Source organism: Coniosporium apollinis (genome assembly GCF_000281105.1).
Source record: "Coniosporium apollinis CBS 100218 chromosome Unknown supercont1.54, whole genome shotgun sequence".
Lineage (NCBI taxonomy): Eukaryota > Fungi > Ascomycota > Dothideomycetes > Coniosporium > Coniosporium apollinis.
The window spans coordinates 59049-75598 of NW_006913316.1; the positions used below are offsets into that span (position 1 = coordinate 59049).

The 16550-nt window shown below is 55.3% G+C and overlaps 4 protein-coding genes across 4 annotated transcripts in view; 3 read left to right on the forward strand and 1 right to left on the reverse strand.

Annotated features, from left to right (window-relative positions):
* Positions 1-344: 344 nt before the first annotated feature.
* Positions 345-1228, reverse strand: W97_08308 (uncharacterized protein; the record flags this gene model as incomplete). The annotated part of the gene is made up of 4 exons (XM_007786249.1): positions 345-445; positions 504-609; positions 669-992; positions 1043-1228. 4 exons carry the CDS (start codon positions 1226-1228, stop codon positions 345-347), a joined length of 717 nt encoding a protein of 238 aa, XP_007784439.1.
* Positions 1229-8515: 7287 nt separating this feature from the next.
* On the forward strand, positions 8516-11164 carry W97_08309 (uncharacterized protein; the record flags this gene model as incomplete). The annotated part of the gene is made up of 1 exon (XM_007786250.1): positions 8516-11164. One exon carries the CDS (start codon positions 8516-8518, stop codon positions 11162-11164), a length of 2649 nt encoding a protein of 882 aa, XP_007784440.1.
* A 2714-nt stretch (positions 11165-13878) lies between these two features.
* On the forward strand, positions 13879-15549 carry W97_08310 (uncharacterized protein; the record flags this gene model as incomplete). The annotated part of the gene is made up of 1 exon (XM_007786251.1): positions 13879-15549. The coding sequence occupies one exon, from the start codon at positions 13879-13881 to the stop codon at positions 15547-15549; it is 1671 nt and encodes a 556-aa protein (XP_007784441.1).
* Positions 15550-16264: 715 nt separating this feature from the next.
* The window catches only part of W97_08311 (BUD32 protein kinase), a gene marked incomplete at both ends in the record, with an annotated part of 1398 nt that continues 1112 nt past the window's right edge, over positions 16265-16550 (forward strand). The window contains one exon of the mRNA XM_007786252.1: positions 16265-16360. Coding sequence (XP_007784442.1) covers positions 16265-16360 — 96 coding nt within the window. The remainder of the gene's footprint in view (positions 16361-16550) is intronic.

Genomic DNA, 16550 nt, shown 5'->3' on the forward strand with positions numbered 1-16550 from the left:
AAGGATGGACACAAGGAGAAGCGATCGTGCCCTGATTTTGGGAGAGTGCCAAGTAAGCACTAGCTCCTGCGGAGCATGTGACCTCCTGAAAGAGGTTCTAGTCTTCCCGGCGCGTACGGGTGCTCCAGTGGTGACAGAAGCGCGCATGTGAGACGGGCTCGAGCAGGAGATTGCCTCGTCTTTTGTGGCCGATAGAAGATCCAGTCGTGCGAGATTCGTCGTACTGGAACTGCTCGATTTCAGTTCGGGGACTCGTATCCCGTAACTTGAGCGATAAGTGAGGCGTGGAAGTGTGTCGGTTGCATTTTGTTGCCGGAGTGGATGAAAGCCAGGGGCAGGTAGATCTATGCCCCGGAACCGTCCGGGCCAATCGACTTGGGGCGGAGATTGGACCCGCCTAAAGACTTCCTCTCGCCATTCATCTTCCGGGTAAGCTTGGCATAGTCTGTAGGTCTAGATGTTAGTCGCTTGAGCTATGTCTAGAGGTCTGGAGTGAGACTCACGAAGACCGCACGCATTGCAGAGAGTGCGTGCGCCGTCAGGGCCACGGCGCCACTCTGGCGTTTCCGCACGGTTGCAGCTGTGACACCGACCAGGCGGTGCAGCTCGCTAACAAGAATTAGCACTTGTTCAACCCCTGTCTTGGTACACTGTGAGGATGAACTTACACCCCGCCTCTTTTTTGAGTCAGGTCCTGCAAAACCTCCGGCTCCCTTTGAGTCGTCATTGAAGGAATTGGGATCACCCGACTCGTACGATCCAGGCCTGCAGCGGGGGTCCTGCGCCTGCTCGGCCATAGCTACTTGATGGGTGACGACAACATCGCGTATTCGGCGTAATGATTCTTCAATGCGTGCGGAGTGGTCAAGGAGTTCATCAACCTCTGCCACGTTTGGCATGGATCCAGGCACAGGCCCGCTCCTCTGTGTCTGATGCGCACGCTGTTGATAATGGCGGGTGAAGTCTAACAGCTGACTGCTGCTATTTGTAATCTATGTTGAGTGTGAGTACGGCCCATCAACGTTTTGACGGCAAGGCTTACCTCGAGTAAAGAGGCTTCGAGATCAAAATTCTCTAGATGTCGCTTGACAGACTCGCCATATGCGGGTCCAACGACACGTCCAGCCCTCTTGCTCTCTTCTGCTCGAGACACTTCAGTTCCGTCTGACTTCCATGTCGTGGGAGGATAACGGGCTACTGGAGCTTGATGAGATGCAGGAGGGTACATGGGTGCCGGTGCGCTAGGCGGAGGTGCTGAGTAAGGGTATTGCGCAGAGGGGTACTGATAACCGAAGGGCGACTTGACAGAACTAGATGATGGAGGTGGCGGTGCATAGGCAGCCGGAGACTGAGTGGCTGCATACTGATGACCTAGGCCGGGCTGAGCACGCTGGATGGGCGAGTGAGCAGTCTGGATTGGATGTAATGTCGGCAGTTTCGAGCTGGGTGCGGTAGAGAACGATGACCTTGGATGCGGATCATATCGTGCTGGCGGGACGGGCGGTGCGGGCGCCGCAGATATCGGTCGGCTCATGTACGGACTCTGCGGCGCTGGATGCGGGTACGGATTCGATGGAGCTTGATATTGATAGTCGGTGGCGTAGGCTCTCCGACTAGGATCTGATGGTGGCTCGGCGTGATAAGATGGATGATGCTGGATACCAGATGTTTGCGGTGCTTGCATGTGCGGAGGGAACGACGGATCTGAGCCAACAACCTCATGAATGGACGGAAGGGTGTGCTTGGGCGGCTGTGCCTGATCTTTATCGTTCTCAGACGTGCAACGAGACTCAGGCGGAGAGATTAGGCTTGACCACCCACCTGGCACTGAGCTGGCAGCAGCTTGCTGGCTGTAGGGCGGCGGAGGGCCCGGGTATGGATAAGACGGGTTGATCATGGCTGTGGTTGATTGCGTGCGTTGGTATTCCGCCTCGTCCTTCTTTAGCTTTTCCACGTCCAGAAGGTTGAGTGGAGGAAGCGAGGCACTATCGAGCGGTTAGAACACGTTCAGCCATAGAGAGACAGGAGTGAGCAGTCCGTCGACGGCGACAAACACGGACCTTTGCCTGCTGCCGGCATCCACTGAATCCATCGCGGACGGCGTCCGTAATGGCAGCGAGGTTCTTTAATTATTCAAATGAGCGGACTCTGCGCAGTCGGTCGGGCGTCGTGAGTCCCGCGGGACTATGTAGCCTCCCGATACAACGGCCGACCCGAGACGGATGGTTTGCCCTTGGGACTTCCACGCAAGGTGCGATGCTAGCGCCAGCAAGGAACAAGCAGCTCTCGCCGCGACGCCGAACGCTCGCGATTGCAGCTGTCAGCGGCGGGAAGTCGTGAAGAGCGACCGGCGAACGGAGTGTCGATGGAATTCGAGCGGATCGCTATGGACGGCGTGTTGTGTGGTTGACGTTGGGATCCAAGCGTGGCACAGAACGTCAAGGGACAAGCGGGTGCGAAAAGTCAGGGTGACAGCGGCGTGGATCTGGCCGGCGGGTTCGTCTGGCAGCAATCGCAGCAATCGCAGCGCTGGCCGAGCTGTGGCGAGATGGTGGTGATGGCGGACAGTCCCGTGACTCTGATGGGTAGAAGGTTGTGGTGTTGGTGACGGTGACGGTGACGGTGGTGGTGATGGTGATGGTGATGGTGATGGTGATGGACGACAGACGAGAAATGCTTCTGTCAGTGACCGTGGACGGCGCGGCGCCGGGCAACGGTGAGAGAGGGGAACGGGGGTGCGAGGCGTGGTGACAACCAGCCAGCTCGTCAGATTGCACTACCACCTTTGGAACACGGCAGATCGCGATCGGTTCAAATCTAACCGAATTCTCCTCAGGACCTGCCCTAACTTGAGTGTTTCCACGAGGCCGCTGGGCGACTCAGGCCAACGGCCACCCTCCTCCTCAAGCGAGAGGCGAAAAGCCGCCCAGCTGCCCTCCATGTGCTGCTAACGTTAGCGCGTTGGACAAGAGCAAGTCATCCCCAGCGTCCCCTACTCCCGTCCGCCACGCAGCGAGAGAGACGCAGGACCCTTTCCGCGGCCAGGAAGAGTGGAGGGAAAGGCGTCGAGTCCACAGCGCCAGCCACGGCTTCAGCGGGCCTCTCCATGGACGCCCCCTCCCCCCCGAACAGCGACGATGCAACGCCTTGGAAGTCAAGATCCAACTCCACGCCTGCGAGAAGACGTCGCCAGCCAAGCGACAGGGTCCAGGATGATGGCTGTCAGATGCGCGCCATTCGATCTCGCCCATGGCACCTTTCGCCCGGACGACCCTTGGTCAGACCGGCGAATGGAGTAGTCTCCTTTCGGTACCGCCGGGAATCTCCCTCGCTCCACCCAGATCACACCAGCAACGCTGAGATCTCTGACGTGCTCCATCATTACTCGTATCCATACGACGAGTAATCGAACAGTCGGCCTTGCCGCCGTTCCTCCGACGGACTCTTCTACCACTGCAGGCTCATAGCGGCCAGTCTGACAGCAGCGCCGTGGTCGAGTAACGCCCGCTCGCTGAAGTCAACATTATGGCCTGATGTTCTGCCTGCTGCAGCCGTCCCCGCAAGCGGGATCCCGGCCCAGTGGCTGCAATATCGGGCGTGTAGCACGATATCTGTCTTTGGAGGACACGGTTGCGTCAGCGCCGTCGACAGAGCACTCATGCGAGGAGCATCTCGATATGGAAGATTCAAACGTTGCCGAGACACGTGCTGGGGCTTTTGTAACCCAGTGTGCAGCCGCTGTCACGTCTGGAAAAGGACAGGCAGCCCAGTCAGGAGCTCAGTCGGGGAGCTCCGTTGGTGCCAAAGATGCCGCAGATCTCTAAACCCGGCCACGAAGAAACTAGCCCCGACAGGTTGTTGAGTCCTCAAGGAACCAACTCCGTCGTACTCCCTGCAGGGTTGTTCGCCTCTCCCTGTCCCCCAATGCTGCAGATTGCTGCCAGTAGTGTCTTCCGTGTGGACAATGCTGCGCCAGGCACTAAGTCGATCTCATCCGAGTTATCGTGGAGCATCTTGGGAACCACGGGGAACCTCGAATGGATCGACGAGAATCCAGAGAGGCCACTGATACTGGACTCATCGCTTCGCTCGCTAATCCCGCAGGGGGCTGCTTGGGGCCCCTGCAATCACGATCGGTGGCTTGCAACGGCGAAGCAGCGGACGCTTCGAGCAGCAAGTCTAGCCGTACAATGCTTCACCGCCGACCTCTCACAGGCTTTCAATGACGCGGTCAATGCGCCCTTAAGCCCTGCTGCAGATAACGCAAGCAAGTTGGGCGCCGCAACCTCTTCTTTGCGCGGCCCCATTCATCTCCTCAGCCTCTGTGAGAACACGGACATTATTAATGACATTCCTCATGTACTAGAAAAAATCTTCTTTAATGTTTTGTTTCAGCATAGAGTTCGTAGCAGGATCCATCAGCAGTGCACGGCACACCCAGTCTCGTTCGTCGGGCTCTAGTCGCTGGACTACAACGTTGGGCAGCCGTCTGGCGCACACGCCGGCGCTCGCTAGTCCTCGATCTCGATCTCTCTTCGCGTGTCTCGCGATCTGAGCACGAGTGGGGCACAGGGTAGTGGCCGGCGGGAAACCTTCCAAGGAAACGCCGCGCACGCGTCACGTGAGTGAAGGAACACCAACTCTCGAAACGGCTTGCAGGAGGAAATCTTAACATTTAATGTCAGCAGGTTGCACAGATCTGAATGTTTCTGCAGAACATAAGTGAAAACACCGCGTCCGCGGAGACACCAGGCTCCCAGCAGAGCCCGTTTGAGCCGCTGTTGGGCGGTATCATTGCACGCCCAGAAAACTCCTGAAATCCGCCGCGTCCTCAAGTACCATTCTTGGAGATATGACGCACGAAAGGCAACCAGATTGAGCGCTGCAGCATCTTTAGAAATCGTCTTCTGGAGCAGTGGGATGAGTATGAGCGGCTGCAGTCAAGAGCTCAAAATATCTTGTAAAGGAGTTAATCTTCATCCTTATCCGGAGGTCTGCTTTCAAGTCCTCAACGCATTCGCAAATATACGGCTAAGCACGGATTGCCGCGACCCTAACCGGCTACTGTATGATGATTGAACCACAGTGAGATATCACATGGTGCCCGTTCCCGTTTACATTTTCGGGAAAACGTCTAGGCAACAGGGAGACATATTGGGGAATTGAAATGCTCACGGCAAGTAATCACGGTAGACTTGCAAGTTCTCTTGCCCCGGATCTGGTTACGAAGTAATACGAGATCGACGATCGAACTGTGCTGTTACTCATCTTCGGGCGTGAAAGAAACAGCTTGTTGCCGAAAAGTATTGAGTGATGATAGCCTCAAGCTCTCTTTCCACAGATGCCTCAGCCCGAAAGTTCGTTCTATGGAAAGACTCACGACGAGACTATGGGCTTCTTTCGGATTCTGCGATCAAGACTATCTAGGATCACGGAAGCAGACGACACCTGTACATACTTACATACCCGGTAGTACAACAACTATCAAGTCACTTGATGTAGGTGCTCTGGTTGAGTATCATGCACGGCTTCCCCTCGAGGACCATGGCGGTAGTCTCGAGGCGCGGGTGGGGAGCCGCGAGCAAAAGACATTATCCCTCGGTCTCATGTTTAGGTATCTTCTCAGGAGATGCATCTATCCTTTAACGAATGACCGTTGACAAGGATGCTTGTGTCCATGAATCAAACCTACATGCGCTGTCGCTGTTGTGGCATCGTCCTGCGTCAAAGCATGATCGCAACCGGATCAAACCGTTTCTCGCGAACCCTGCGTTACAATATTCGCCCGCGGAGTCCCAGGATTTACAAATCTAAAGAACATCGTTAACAAGATGCTCAACTACTCGACATCGTAGTCTGATGTTGTGCTGCAATCGCCCCTTCCTGACACAATATTTACGGCCAAGGCGCTATCCAAATAGTTCGTTGTCGCCTTGAGTGCTATTCATGGACATCGAGCTGGACAACCTAAACACAATTTACAAATGGAAAACACCTTAGGTGATCAACGCAGTGAAGAACCAAAGTGCTGAGCATCTTGCGCTCCCTATCGTCTAAAATCGCCTCTGTTGCTTAACACGATCAGGAATCTAGCTCAAATGAGAACGTAGTATCATGTAGCTAGCAGCGAAGATATGGCAGTGAAGCCTTTTGATAGCCATCTGTGCGTGCGTTTGGGCAACCTCTCCCTTTCCGATTGCATCAGTCGAGGTGTGAATACAAACGAATGCTGAAACTTTTTACAGAGTACCAATTCAGCGTTGAGAGCAACTACCCATGCTGTAAAACAATGCCTGATGGCTTGGACAAGCCGGACTGTCCCTGCTTCCCTACCACATCTGATCCCCTGAGGGAGGCTCTCTGCAAGCCTTCGACGCCAGTCGATGCTTATTTTCACATCACAACAACAAGGAGATAGGTATTCATGAAACGCGTTGCTAAGCCAATACCACAATCTTGGGCTTCTAGGTGTCGGACGGTGCTTGCAATATATACTCGTCACCTAGAGACCTTGCTATTCTCACACTAAGTAAATTCCATCACCAAGTCTCCTGCTTCAACCGGCATCGTGCTTGTGTGTTCGATAGCACTGCTCTCTCGCCTTCTAACTAGCAAAACCCGTCCCAAGGTTTCTCTTCAACATCACGCTGCGTTTCTGAGGTTTACCCTCAGTACCCCAGCCGTCCCATGAAAATTTATTCCAGCCTGAATGCCGGAAAATGCTGTACCTTTCTCTTGCTGCTGAGATGAGGGCTCGACCGCACCTCATGAAAGCAACGATCGACCCATGCCATCGCTATGTTTTGGGCGGATCTCTTCCCCAGGTCTTCGAGGCGCAGGCAGTGCCGCTGTACATAAGCAAAAATGTTTCTTGAAGCTTTACAAAGGACGGGAGCAGACTGGACAGTCGCACGATTATTCTAAATCCAATCTTACGTAGAGTTGGAATCGAGCTGGACCTGTACTCCTGAAGCTGTGTTACTTTAACACCGTTTAATACTCGTGGAGTGCACCAGAGCGTTCAACCAGTAAACAAAGCATCCTGTTCACCATCTGGAATCAGTATCGTGCTGTCATCACCAACATCACTACGCCCTCACTTCTGTTGCACCCCTGAGCTACATGTATTCCATCGGAGTGTTTTCTACAATATCTCCAGCCCGTCTACGCATGCTGCTGGTATCGACGTTGTGGTTGTACTCATACGAGTACGTGCAATTAGGAGTACTTGCCTAGCAACCAGACCCTGTGCGGCTAACCAAAGGAGAGCGTGGCGTATTTTGGGCGGATGAGCGGCTATCCCCCTGTCTAGCGCGCCATTCCCCAATGAGCAACGACTTAGCCCCTTCAGACGGCGCGCTACTGCGAACCGGGGATTTCTTACCAGCGGCCCTCCTTGTTCTCTGTATTGTTACCCACTGCGGGCACTGTTCGCCGCAAAGCTTAACTTAAGTGCTAAAGGTACCACAGCGCGGGGCCCTGAAAGTCAGGCCACTCCTCACACCACCCAGCTCCAACCCTCCTACTCGTATCCAAGATTCCTGTCCGACCTCTTGCTGGCAAACGCACCGACATCCCCGGTTGATCGATTAGGCGCGCCCTGCGGTTCCCGTCAAGGTGAGATGCGCCTGCCTTCCGACTCGCCTGTCGACTCACCCGTCTTCCCCGGAATGCGGGATGGCGAGACCTTAACAGTGACCCTGCAGGCTGACCGCTGCAGGTTCCTTTGGAGGAAGCTCCAGCGGCCCCGAACTGGTTTGATCCATTCCCTTTGGAGCCAGGTGGTGAGCCTCGGATTCCCTGTCTTTGGTAAGACATTCAACTTTCTACCAGCCTCAGTCTTGACCTATCCGTGCCTTGCGCATGCTGCTCGACGTCCTCGTTGATGGAAAGAGCGCCGTCTATGGCACGCACCAACATGGCTGCTGCCAGTGGTCCAGAGGACGCCGTGGACCTGGAGAAGGTCGCTGTACGTTTAGTTTAGCTACGCAACGGCAACTCACTGTATTGGCGCATCGTGACTAACATGTTGCATCCTGTCCAGGTCGGACCGTATTGTATCTTGGATTGCTACAGGCCATCGCCCTCCACTCACCTAACACCCTCTGGGGTACCCACAAGCCGTGCGAAGATGGAGGACCCCTTGATGGGTGATTTATTCTTCAACACCGGTCTGAGACAGCCATGGCAGATACCGTCTCATGAGAATCTTTCTCTGTCCACACCCTCCGCAGAGATACTGCCCGCACAAGGCAACTGGGATGAATGGATGCGGTGGGATGGATCATCACAAGCACCGTCGCCAAAACACTCTATCGCTCAAGCATCGACTTCTCTCACGACAGATCAAAGATTTGCTCTTCCTCCACAACGGGAGGGCCCGCCACATCGCGGATCGCTTGCTGGATTTCATGCACACGAATCCTCGAGAGTCTCCTTGCAGGCCAACGGCTTGGCGTATACATTCGGGGGAAACGTTGAAGCTTCCCCAGCCTCGGGCTATACTACAGGCGCAATGAGCTCACCACTCGCCGGCAGGGCGTCTCAGAATGGTGCCTTCTACGCAGACGGTTCAGCCTGGAACGCGGACCAGCTCCAAGATGCTAGTGCCACAATGTTCCCACCGGTGACGTTTGGGGAACAACAGCAGTTTCAGAGCGGTCCACTGCCACCGCAGGCAGTACCTAGTCTCCATCACAGCCCAAGCTCTGCGACAAACGGGCTGGCAAGCTCCTCGTCACAGATTTCTTCGCCAGAATCTGTATCGCCACGTAACGGCAGCGCCAGCAAGAAGCGTAAATCATTGGCCGACGATGACCCTGTTGACCGTAAAGGCAAACAGCCGCCGGTGAAAAAGACCGCTCACAACATGATTGAAAAGAGATATCGAACCAACCTGAACGACAAGATCGCCGCCTTGCGTGACAGCGTACCGAGTTTGCGAGTCATGTCGCGCGTGAACGGTGTCGAGGAAGAGGATGATGCCGAAGACCTAGAAGGTTTGACCCCTGCACACAAGCTGAACAAAGCCACTGTACTCTCCAAGGCCACCGAATACATCCGTCATTTAGAGAAGCGGAACAAGTGCTTGTGCGACGACGTCGCCGCCCTCAAGGCTCGAGTTGATCAGCTGGAGAAACTGCCAATGGCAACACCGCTGGTAATGACTAATTCCGCGGCTACACCTGACAGTGTTCGCTACCAGGAGGATCCTTTCTCCACAACCCCTGTTCCAGGCTCGTCGCTTGCTCACAGTGCTCCACAAGGGATGATACCGGTGCCTGAGAGTATCTCGAACCTCCACCACGCAATGTCCAATCAACCTCATTACGCACCTGCGCAAGCGGGCTACCCCGTCTACACCACTGCTCCAGGCCGACCTGGGGTGCCCGCGCATCAAACCCAGCATGTGAATGCTCGAGGAGGCGGGCGATGGGGCAACAAGCTCATGGTTGGATCCCTTGCTGGCTTGATGGTCATGGAAGGTTTCAGCTCCCGTGAACAAAGTGGTGAACATCCGAGTGGGAGAGGCCTATTCGCGTTCCCCTTCGAACTCTTCAGGCGCGTAGGCGGTTCCTTTGCTCCTCGGTTACTAAACCGGGGCCTCGCCACTCTTTATGCTCTATTACCCTACCTGAAGACTCTTCTCATTTTGGGAGCTTTCCTGTACCTGATCTCCCCACTTTTCGAGCTCAAGCCAAGATCGAAGAAGAAACCTGCGCCGCATGTCCGCTTGTCGCCGGCTCCCTCGCTCGCGTCACCGGTTGCGGTGCGCCGCAAAGCATGGCTTACTGCAATTCAGACTGTGTGGGTACCACGGCACACATTTCTGCTGGAAGTTGCTGCGTTAGGCCTCAAGACGCTCAAGCTTAGCACTCGCAAGTTGGTTGGATGGCATGGATATGCTCTTCTTACTGGGATCACCAAGGAGCAAGAAGCTGCTAGGGTCAAAGCATGGGGAATTGCGCTGGACGCTCAGCTGACTGGAGGCGATGTCGAGATCAGCATGAGCAGGCTTGTACTAACTCTGATGGCCTCCGGTACATTGCCTGACACGCCAGCAAGGCTTCTGCTCAAGGCGCTACACATTCGGATAACGCTGTGGGAAGTTGCCCGAGCAGGTTATGGCACCTGGTATATGTTCGCAGAGACTTCTACAAAGCTGGCCCGGAGCTACTGGAACGCCGCACGGGCAGAACACAAGATGGCAATCAACTGCCCTTCAGACGAGAACAGTGCTGTCGAGCCGTTGCCGGACCATCTGGCTGCGCTTCTCGAACTTGAGTGCGACGATGTGTTGATAGACCGAATCGTTCAAAGAGCGTACAACTTAGCCTGGAACCGACCAAGCGCAGCCAACACCGAACCTGACGAAGCAATGGATAGTGTAGTTGAGGACTTCGCTATTTCTTCACCTCTGGATGCGCTCGCCGCCTGGTGGTCGAGCTACAGCCTCAACAAGGCTCTAGTACTCCACCTGAGCTCTGGACAGGTTATACCAAACAAGGAGACTCTGGACGACCTTGAACTAGCCATAAAAACTGCGCCGCCAACATCCGATGCACGCGCTAGAGCACTTGTCACCAAAGCCGTATTATCACCTACCAATCGTCAGCAGAACATCATCGCCGCCTTCGACACGTTCCCGTCTCACCCTCACTCATCCGCCGCCAGCGATGGTGGTTCTAGATCGCCACCCGCCGCTCTCATAAATCTTGTCGGAGAGACACCAATAGCACCAGACGTCAGGATTGCCCTGACACTGGCCAAATGCCTCTGTCTCGCGGAGCAAAGTGAAGCGCTGGACGCCGAAGCGGTCCGGCAGCGAGCTACCTTCGTAATCAACGACTTTCATCTGCCCGAGATGAGCCTCACCTTGCTCAGCTTTACCGCCGCTTACATGGTTGTTGATTCTTTCGCAGCCGATCAGACTCTGCGCTCTGAAGCCAAGGATGGGCTGGAGCGCATGACTAGCTCACTGCGGGTCTGGATCGGGCGTGCGGCTGGACGTCGAAGCGGCCTGCCTAACAGGGCCAAAGCCACGATTGTGGAAAGATGCCTCCAAGTGAGCAAGATGCTGGTCGGCATGCAAGAACCTATCGAAGAGGAAGACGCAGGGTATGTGAGCGGCAGTGATGACGACGCCGCCATCGAACGGGCTTGAACTTTATGAACCTGCACGATTCCTGGTAGCCTTTGGCATGTCTATAGTTCTCTTTCGTTGTTCGACTACCGCAGTTGAGATACCTCCTATATATACATACTATATTCCATACCGGCATCTTGGGTGTCCACGTTTTAAGGCTGTCTTCCAAGGACCTTTACCTTTACAGATACATAGATGCTGTAGCTGGCACAACTTACTCTTCGCAGTATGTATCCTGTATCTCATTTACCGGGTTTCACTTTCTCTACTTATCAAAATTTGCTGGTGGTGTGCGCTCTATCCGGTGTCGGTGTTCTTTCGGCAGTGGGCCCTGGACAGGCCAAAGGGAGGACTAAAACCATCCATTTAACGCCTGCAGATACCCATATCATTCTTCGTCGCTTCTGTTGGCCTGACAGACTAACGTCGTCGTTCGGCCCCTTGCTTTGATAGACACGAGTTATGAGATTCGGCAGACTGGTTCGAAGACAGACGGACAGGACGGCGGTTGTTTCTTTGCAAACTCTTTTCTACTTCGGCATCGATCCTAGGGGATCAAGAATCTTTCGATGGCGGCGGCATTGAAGGTGCTGCTTTATATGTTTTTTGAAGAGTGATATAGCTAGTGTGCCTTTCGGTCCGCTAAAAGAAGTGACATTCGGTGTTAAATGGGTTTGAGAGTATGAGATAATATACCACCCGATGCAGTGCTGCAGACGCTTACCTGGGTAGGTAGTGAACTTAAGAGCCTGTCAAGTGCTATGATGGTGCTGCACGGCTTGCTGAAGTGCATAACTTGAGCAACGGGCGAGCTCCCATCGTGCTTGTCCTCTCATCAACTCACGTGGTTCACTCTGATAGCAAGCGCTACTCGATCACATTGTACGACTTGTAACCAACTCTACAGTCTTACATCCCCGCAGGATTCTTAGTAGATATCTGGCAATGCAGTTCTTTGCATCCCGCTTGCGCTCTGTCAGGACAGGACTCTCATCTCCAGTGCGTCTAGGCCTGATCAGCGCGAAGGTGGGCGCAATGTCAATGTTCCACGAGGTTGAGATGGACGCAATCTGAGCAAGGCTGAAACGCAGGGTCAGCTTGTCCCGCCGTTTCAGCGCCCTAAGCGGGGACGCCGAACGCGAGGAGCGGGACCGGACGGTGAAACGCCTGGGCCCGTTGTTGACAAGCTCATGCCGCATACTCCCTGGATGGATTGGGAAACGCGGTGTGGCGATCCTCGCGGCCTGGCCGTTTCCGGGGGAATTGCGTGGACGCGACGGTCACCTCGCGCTTCGAAGAGCTCGAGTTGAAAAGGACAGTGCTTCAGAGCAGCAGTCGACATGGGCACCTGTGTTCCAACACATTGTTACTGCAGCCGACGGCTATTTCTGGCGGCTGTCTGTTAATCACAACAGCCGCGAGAAATGAACGACTGGATAGAGAGCATCCACGAGGCCGCGCCATGGGCTGGGGTGAAGAAAGCTTGCATACGGTAAGCGCCCGATGGCCCAGACAGCCTTGCATTGGTGCAGCTGCACGCTCGCAGGAACACAGGCGCTAGCATCCAGATGACAGCCCCTGGCAGGACCGTGACTGTTCGTGGGAGTGGGCAAGCCAGCTTGTTGCTTCAAGGTTGACAGAACACAATGCTGCATGGCAGCAAACATGGGAGGAAGCGCGTCACAAAGAGAGGACGCAGAAGAACAAGGCGCGGCGATTGGTGCTGATCGAACAAGCGGGCACTCAAACGGGCGGGGGGTGATTGGGCGATTAAGTGACTGGGTGACTGGGACGGCCACAAAGAGCGCCGTTGCGCGTGTCTGGCTGGTGTTTTCCGCCGCAGCCCCTTATTGGCCTTGTCCGGTGGCTTTCACCCTGACCCTACGCCGAGACGGGCCTGGCGCCGACCGGGCGGCCCTGACCCTTGCCCTCTTGGCAGCCAACTGCACTTTCTTCTCACGTCCACCTCCCTCCTTCCCACCCACGGCCTCCACACTCGCCTTGCGAATATCATCAATCCTTCCTCCCTTCCCACGCCCCGCGCTTTCTCTTACTCTCCCTCCTCTTCTCTCCCCGCTGCCTTCTTAGCAGTCGCTCTTGCATCTTTACTTGCACCCAGCCACGTCGCCCATTTAATCCAGCTCCCGTGGTGCTTTGCAGAGCAGCACCACCACCTTGATATTCTCGCGACAGCACCACGACTGCCACGTCTAGTCGCTCTCTTCACTGCCCCATCTCTTCACTTGTCGATACCCTGCAGCAACTTCTCGTCGCTTCTGCCTGACCAGTTTGTTCTATCTACGCTCCGCCACTCGCGACTGCTGCCTCCTGAGCGACCGCTCGACCCCCCGCTCCCGTCTTCTTCGCCAGCATCTTCAGAAGCGTGTTTTGCATCTTCTTTTTCGATCATACCGATCCTTAATTCCCTAATCTCGCTGCGTCGGTTTCTCAGGAAAACACTCCGCTCCCAGCATTCGGGTTCTCGCGATACAGATCAACCCCACTCAATCCCTACGAAGCGTCCTCTTGCCTGAGCCTTCTCAGCATCGCAAGGCCTGTGTGGAACAAAGGCGGCTTCCGCAACAGACGGTCATACAGCTTCTTTCTCTGTGCGCCAGCTGCAGCTTGCAACTTTTTCCCTTCATCTCCAATCATCGATCTGAGCGGCTTCTTCAGTCAACCTGCATCCGCTTCACCAGAATCCATCCAGCTACACTAGATTATCGACCAACATGAGCTCGGGCGCTGGCGGTCTTGCTCAAATGACCTACAACAATAACAACAACTTCGCACCTAGCGGCTTGGGCGTTCCCGGAGCCGGTTTCGCTTCTCGCGGCAAGGGCGCCCAGCTTAAACGTCTCAGTGTCGCCGCTCCGCCTTCGATCGCTCCCATTAGCGAGCATCACGCCGAGGGCGTTTCCACTCCAAGGACCAGCCGCTCTCACCTTCTTGCAGGCCTTCGTACCCAGCCAAAAGCGCAGCAGCCACCTGCGTCCGCACCATACAACCAAACTCAGCACAATTTTGGTCTGGAAAGCTCCAAATATGCCCCTCAGAATGGCATGACCTACGGACGTGGCATTCCTCAGACTGCAGTCGGGTCTAACTTTCCTACGGCTCTTCAGGCGCAGTATGGCATGGACACTAGCCAGCAGCTTTACTCCCTGCCTGAGCAGGTTCTGGCCCCACCGTCCATGCAGTACGGTGCTCAGGATGATCCGAACTTGGCAGCTCAGCTCTTGGCGACCGAGCTCTATCTTCAACAGCGGCAACAGCAACTCCAGCAGCAGCTGCTCAATCTCACTGCTCAACAGTTCGGAGGGATGAGCCTGAACACCCCGACTGCATATCGCCAGTCACAGCAGTTTCCTGCCACCCCCATGACGCCGCAGACGGGCATGTACAACCAGCACTCGCAGAACGGGTTTTCTATCCCGCAGCAGGTCGTGGGACAGCCGGGCGTCTATCTGGTCTACAATCAGATGACCGGCCAATACAACTATGTCACCGATACGACTTTGCAGCAAAGCCAATTTGCCGACTCTCCACCTCCACCCACGCCCAGTTACGCTGCGTCACCGCCGAAGATCGATACGCCTACCTTCCGTGCACAGGTTTCGCCTCCAAATGACAATGTTTCAAACCCCTTCCTGCGTGGCTCGTCGCCGCCGAAGAAGGCACCGTCTCCGCCGCAGGACGTGACGCCTCTGCCTCCTCCGTCCGCCAATGCTTTCCGTCCCGGCCATAAGAAGGCCTCGTCGCTGGCTTTCAAGTCCAATTCAAACATTCAAATCAGCGACGGACCAAGATCGTCAATCTCTCGCCCGGGCGGCATCCCACCAACTCCCCAGACTGGCACCTTCGGACCTGGTCAGGCTCGCGCTGGAGAGCATCCAGTTCGTCAGCCGCGTGGCCCTCCGCCCATGGAGGAGTTGGTAGCCGCACCCACCACAAAGCATGAGGGAAGCAAGAACTTTGCAACCCGTCAGCGCCGTCGTGCGGTCCACAGTCTTGTCCGTGCTGGAATCGAGCGCCGTGGTGCCCGCACCGGGAGTGGCGGCAGCATGACACCTGTTAGCGACAACGAGTTTCAGTTCTCGCTCCCTTCCGACAACGACTCTGACAGCGCTCGAAGCGGTGGCAGCCTCTCCGGCAAACCAAGCATTGGCAGTTTGCGAGCGGCGGCCAGCGGTGCTATTGGGTCTGAGCGCAAGGCTTCTCGGGAGAGGAACAGCGGCGACAATTGGACCGCAAACAGTGTCAGCAGTGACGAAGGTGCGAGCGTCGGTGGCAGACTCTTGGAAGTTCGTCCGGAGGAGAACAAGCCCCTCCCGAGCGAACGACGCACCATGCCGCGATTCATCATCAACAGTGCTGAGAAACGCAAGAGCGGCATGTTCTGAACAGTCGGCCAAGCGAGGCGCCGACGGCAAGTCAGGTGGTCGAAAGCGGAGCCTTTTGCGGCCACGGTGGGAGGCATCTGTTGCAGGATCTTCTTTTTGTCCCTTCTGAGACCGGATCAGCGACCTGTTCATACTTTGCGGGTTAAATGTTCTACAACGTTAACGGCCTATCACGATGTTACTTTCCATGCATTCGCAGCACAGATGTCTTCGATTTGGTCGCTTCGCCTGGTATCAGCGACGAACTGAAACTTGACACTGTTTATTCAAAAATTTCACTTGTGGTTCTGCTTCTGCTCGGCGGCTTGCAGCTGCTTGAGCTAGATCTTGAGTTCTTTACTGTCCTTTTCTCAAACCCTTAATCTTTTGTTGTTCTTCTCACGCGATCTGTGAGCTACGAGTATGCGGCGGCGGCTTTTCACAGAACGGATCTGGGGCGTTGTTAGCTGACCTGGGCTGTGCCGAAGGGTTTTTTTTCTCTTTGCTGTGTTGCTGTGCTTCTGCATATACTGGGCAGTCGTTTCTGGCCTTGATTCTTCCAGCTTAACTACCAGTCGTGTCTGCTAGTTTAGCGTTGCTTAAAGAGGGTGGGTGGGCGGTGGATGATGGGTTGATAGGACTCGGGTTAATGGAACAATCACTTGAACGAAAGAATGACCGTCTCCGCGCTGTATGCAGTGATGTGACAAGCTTTGGAGCCTCTCCTTCGTACCGTATGACACCTGGTGTGCGGAAGAAGGATCCGGAGTACTCGAATCTGATGCTCGGATATCCTCCGCAGTCGTCGAAGCTTGGCGGGGAGTTTTCAAAAGTTCCTCCCACATCAACGCCCGCGCAACCCATCCGCAACTAACGAATGACCACGACACCGACAATTGCGCCCGCACTACGACACACAGTTTCCCAGATACTCCCTCTACCATTCTACCGCTCCTCACACCAGCATGGCCCCTGAACCCATCGAACCCACCGCCTCACCCATAACCCTCCCCCCCCCCCCC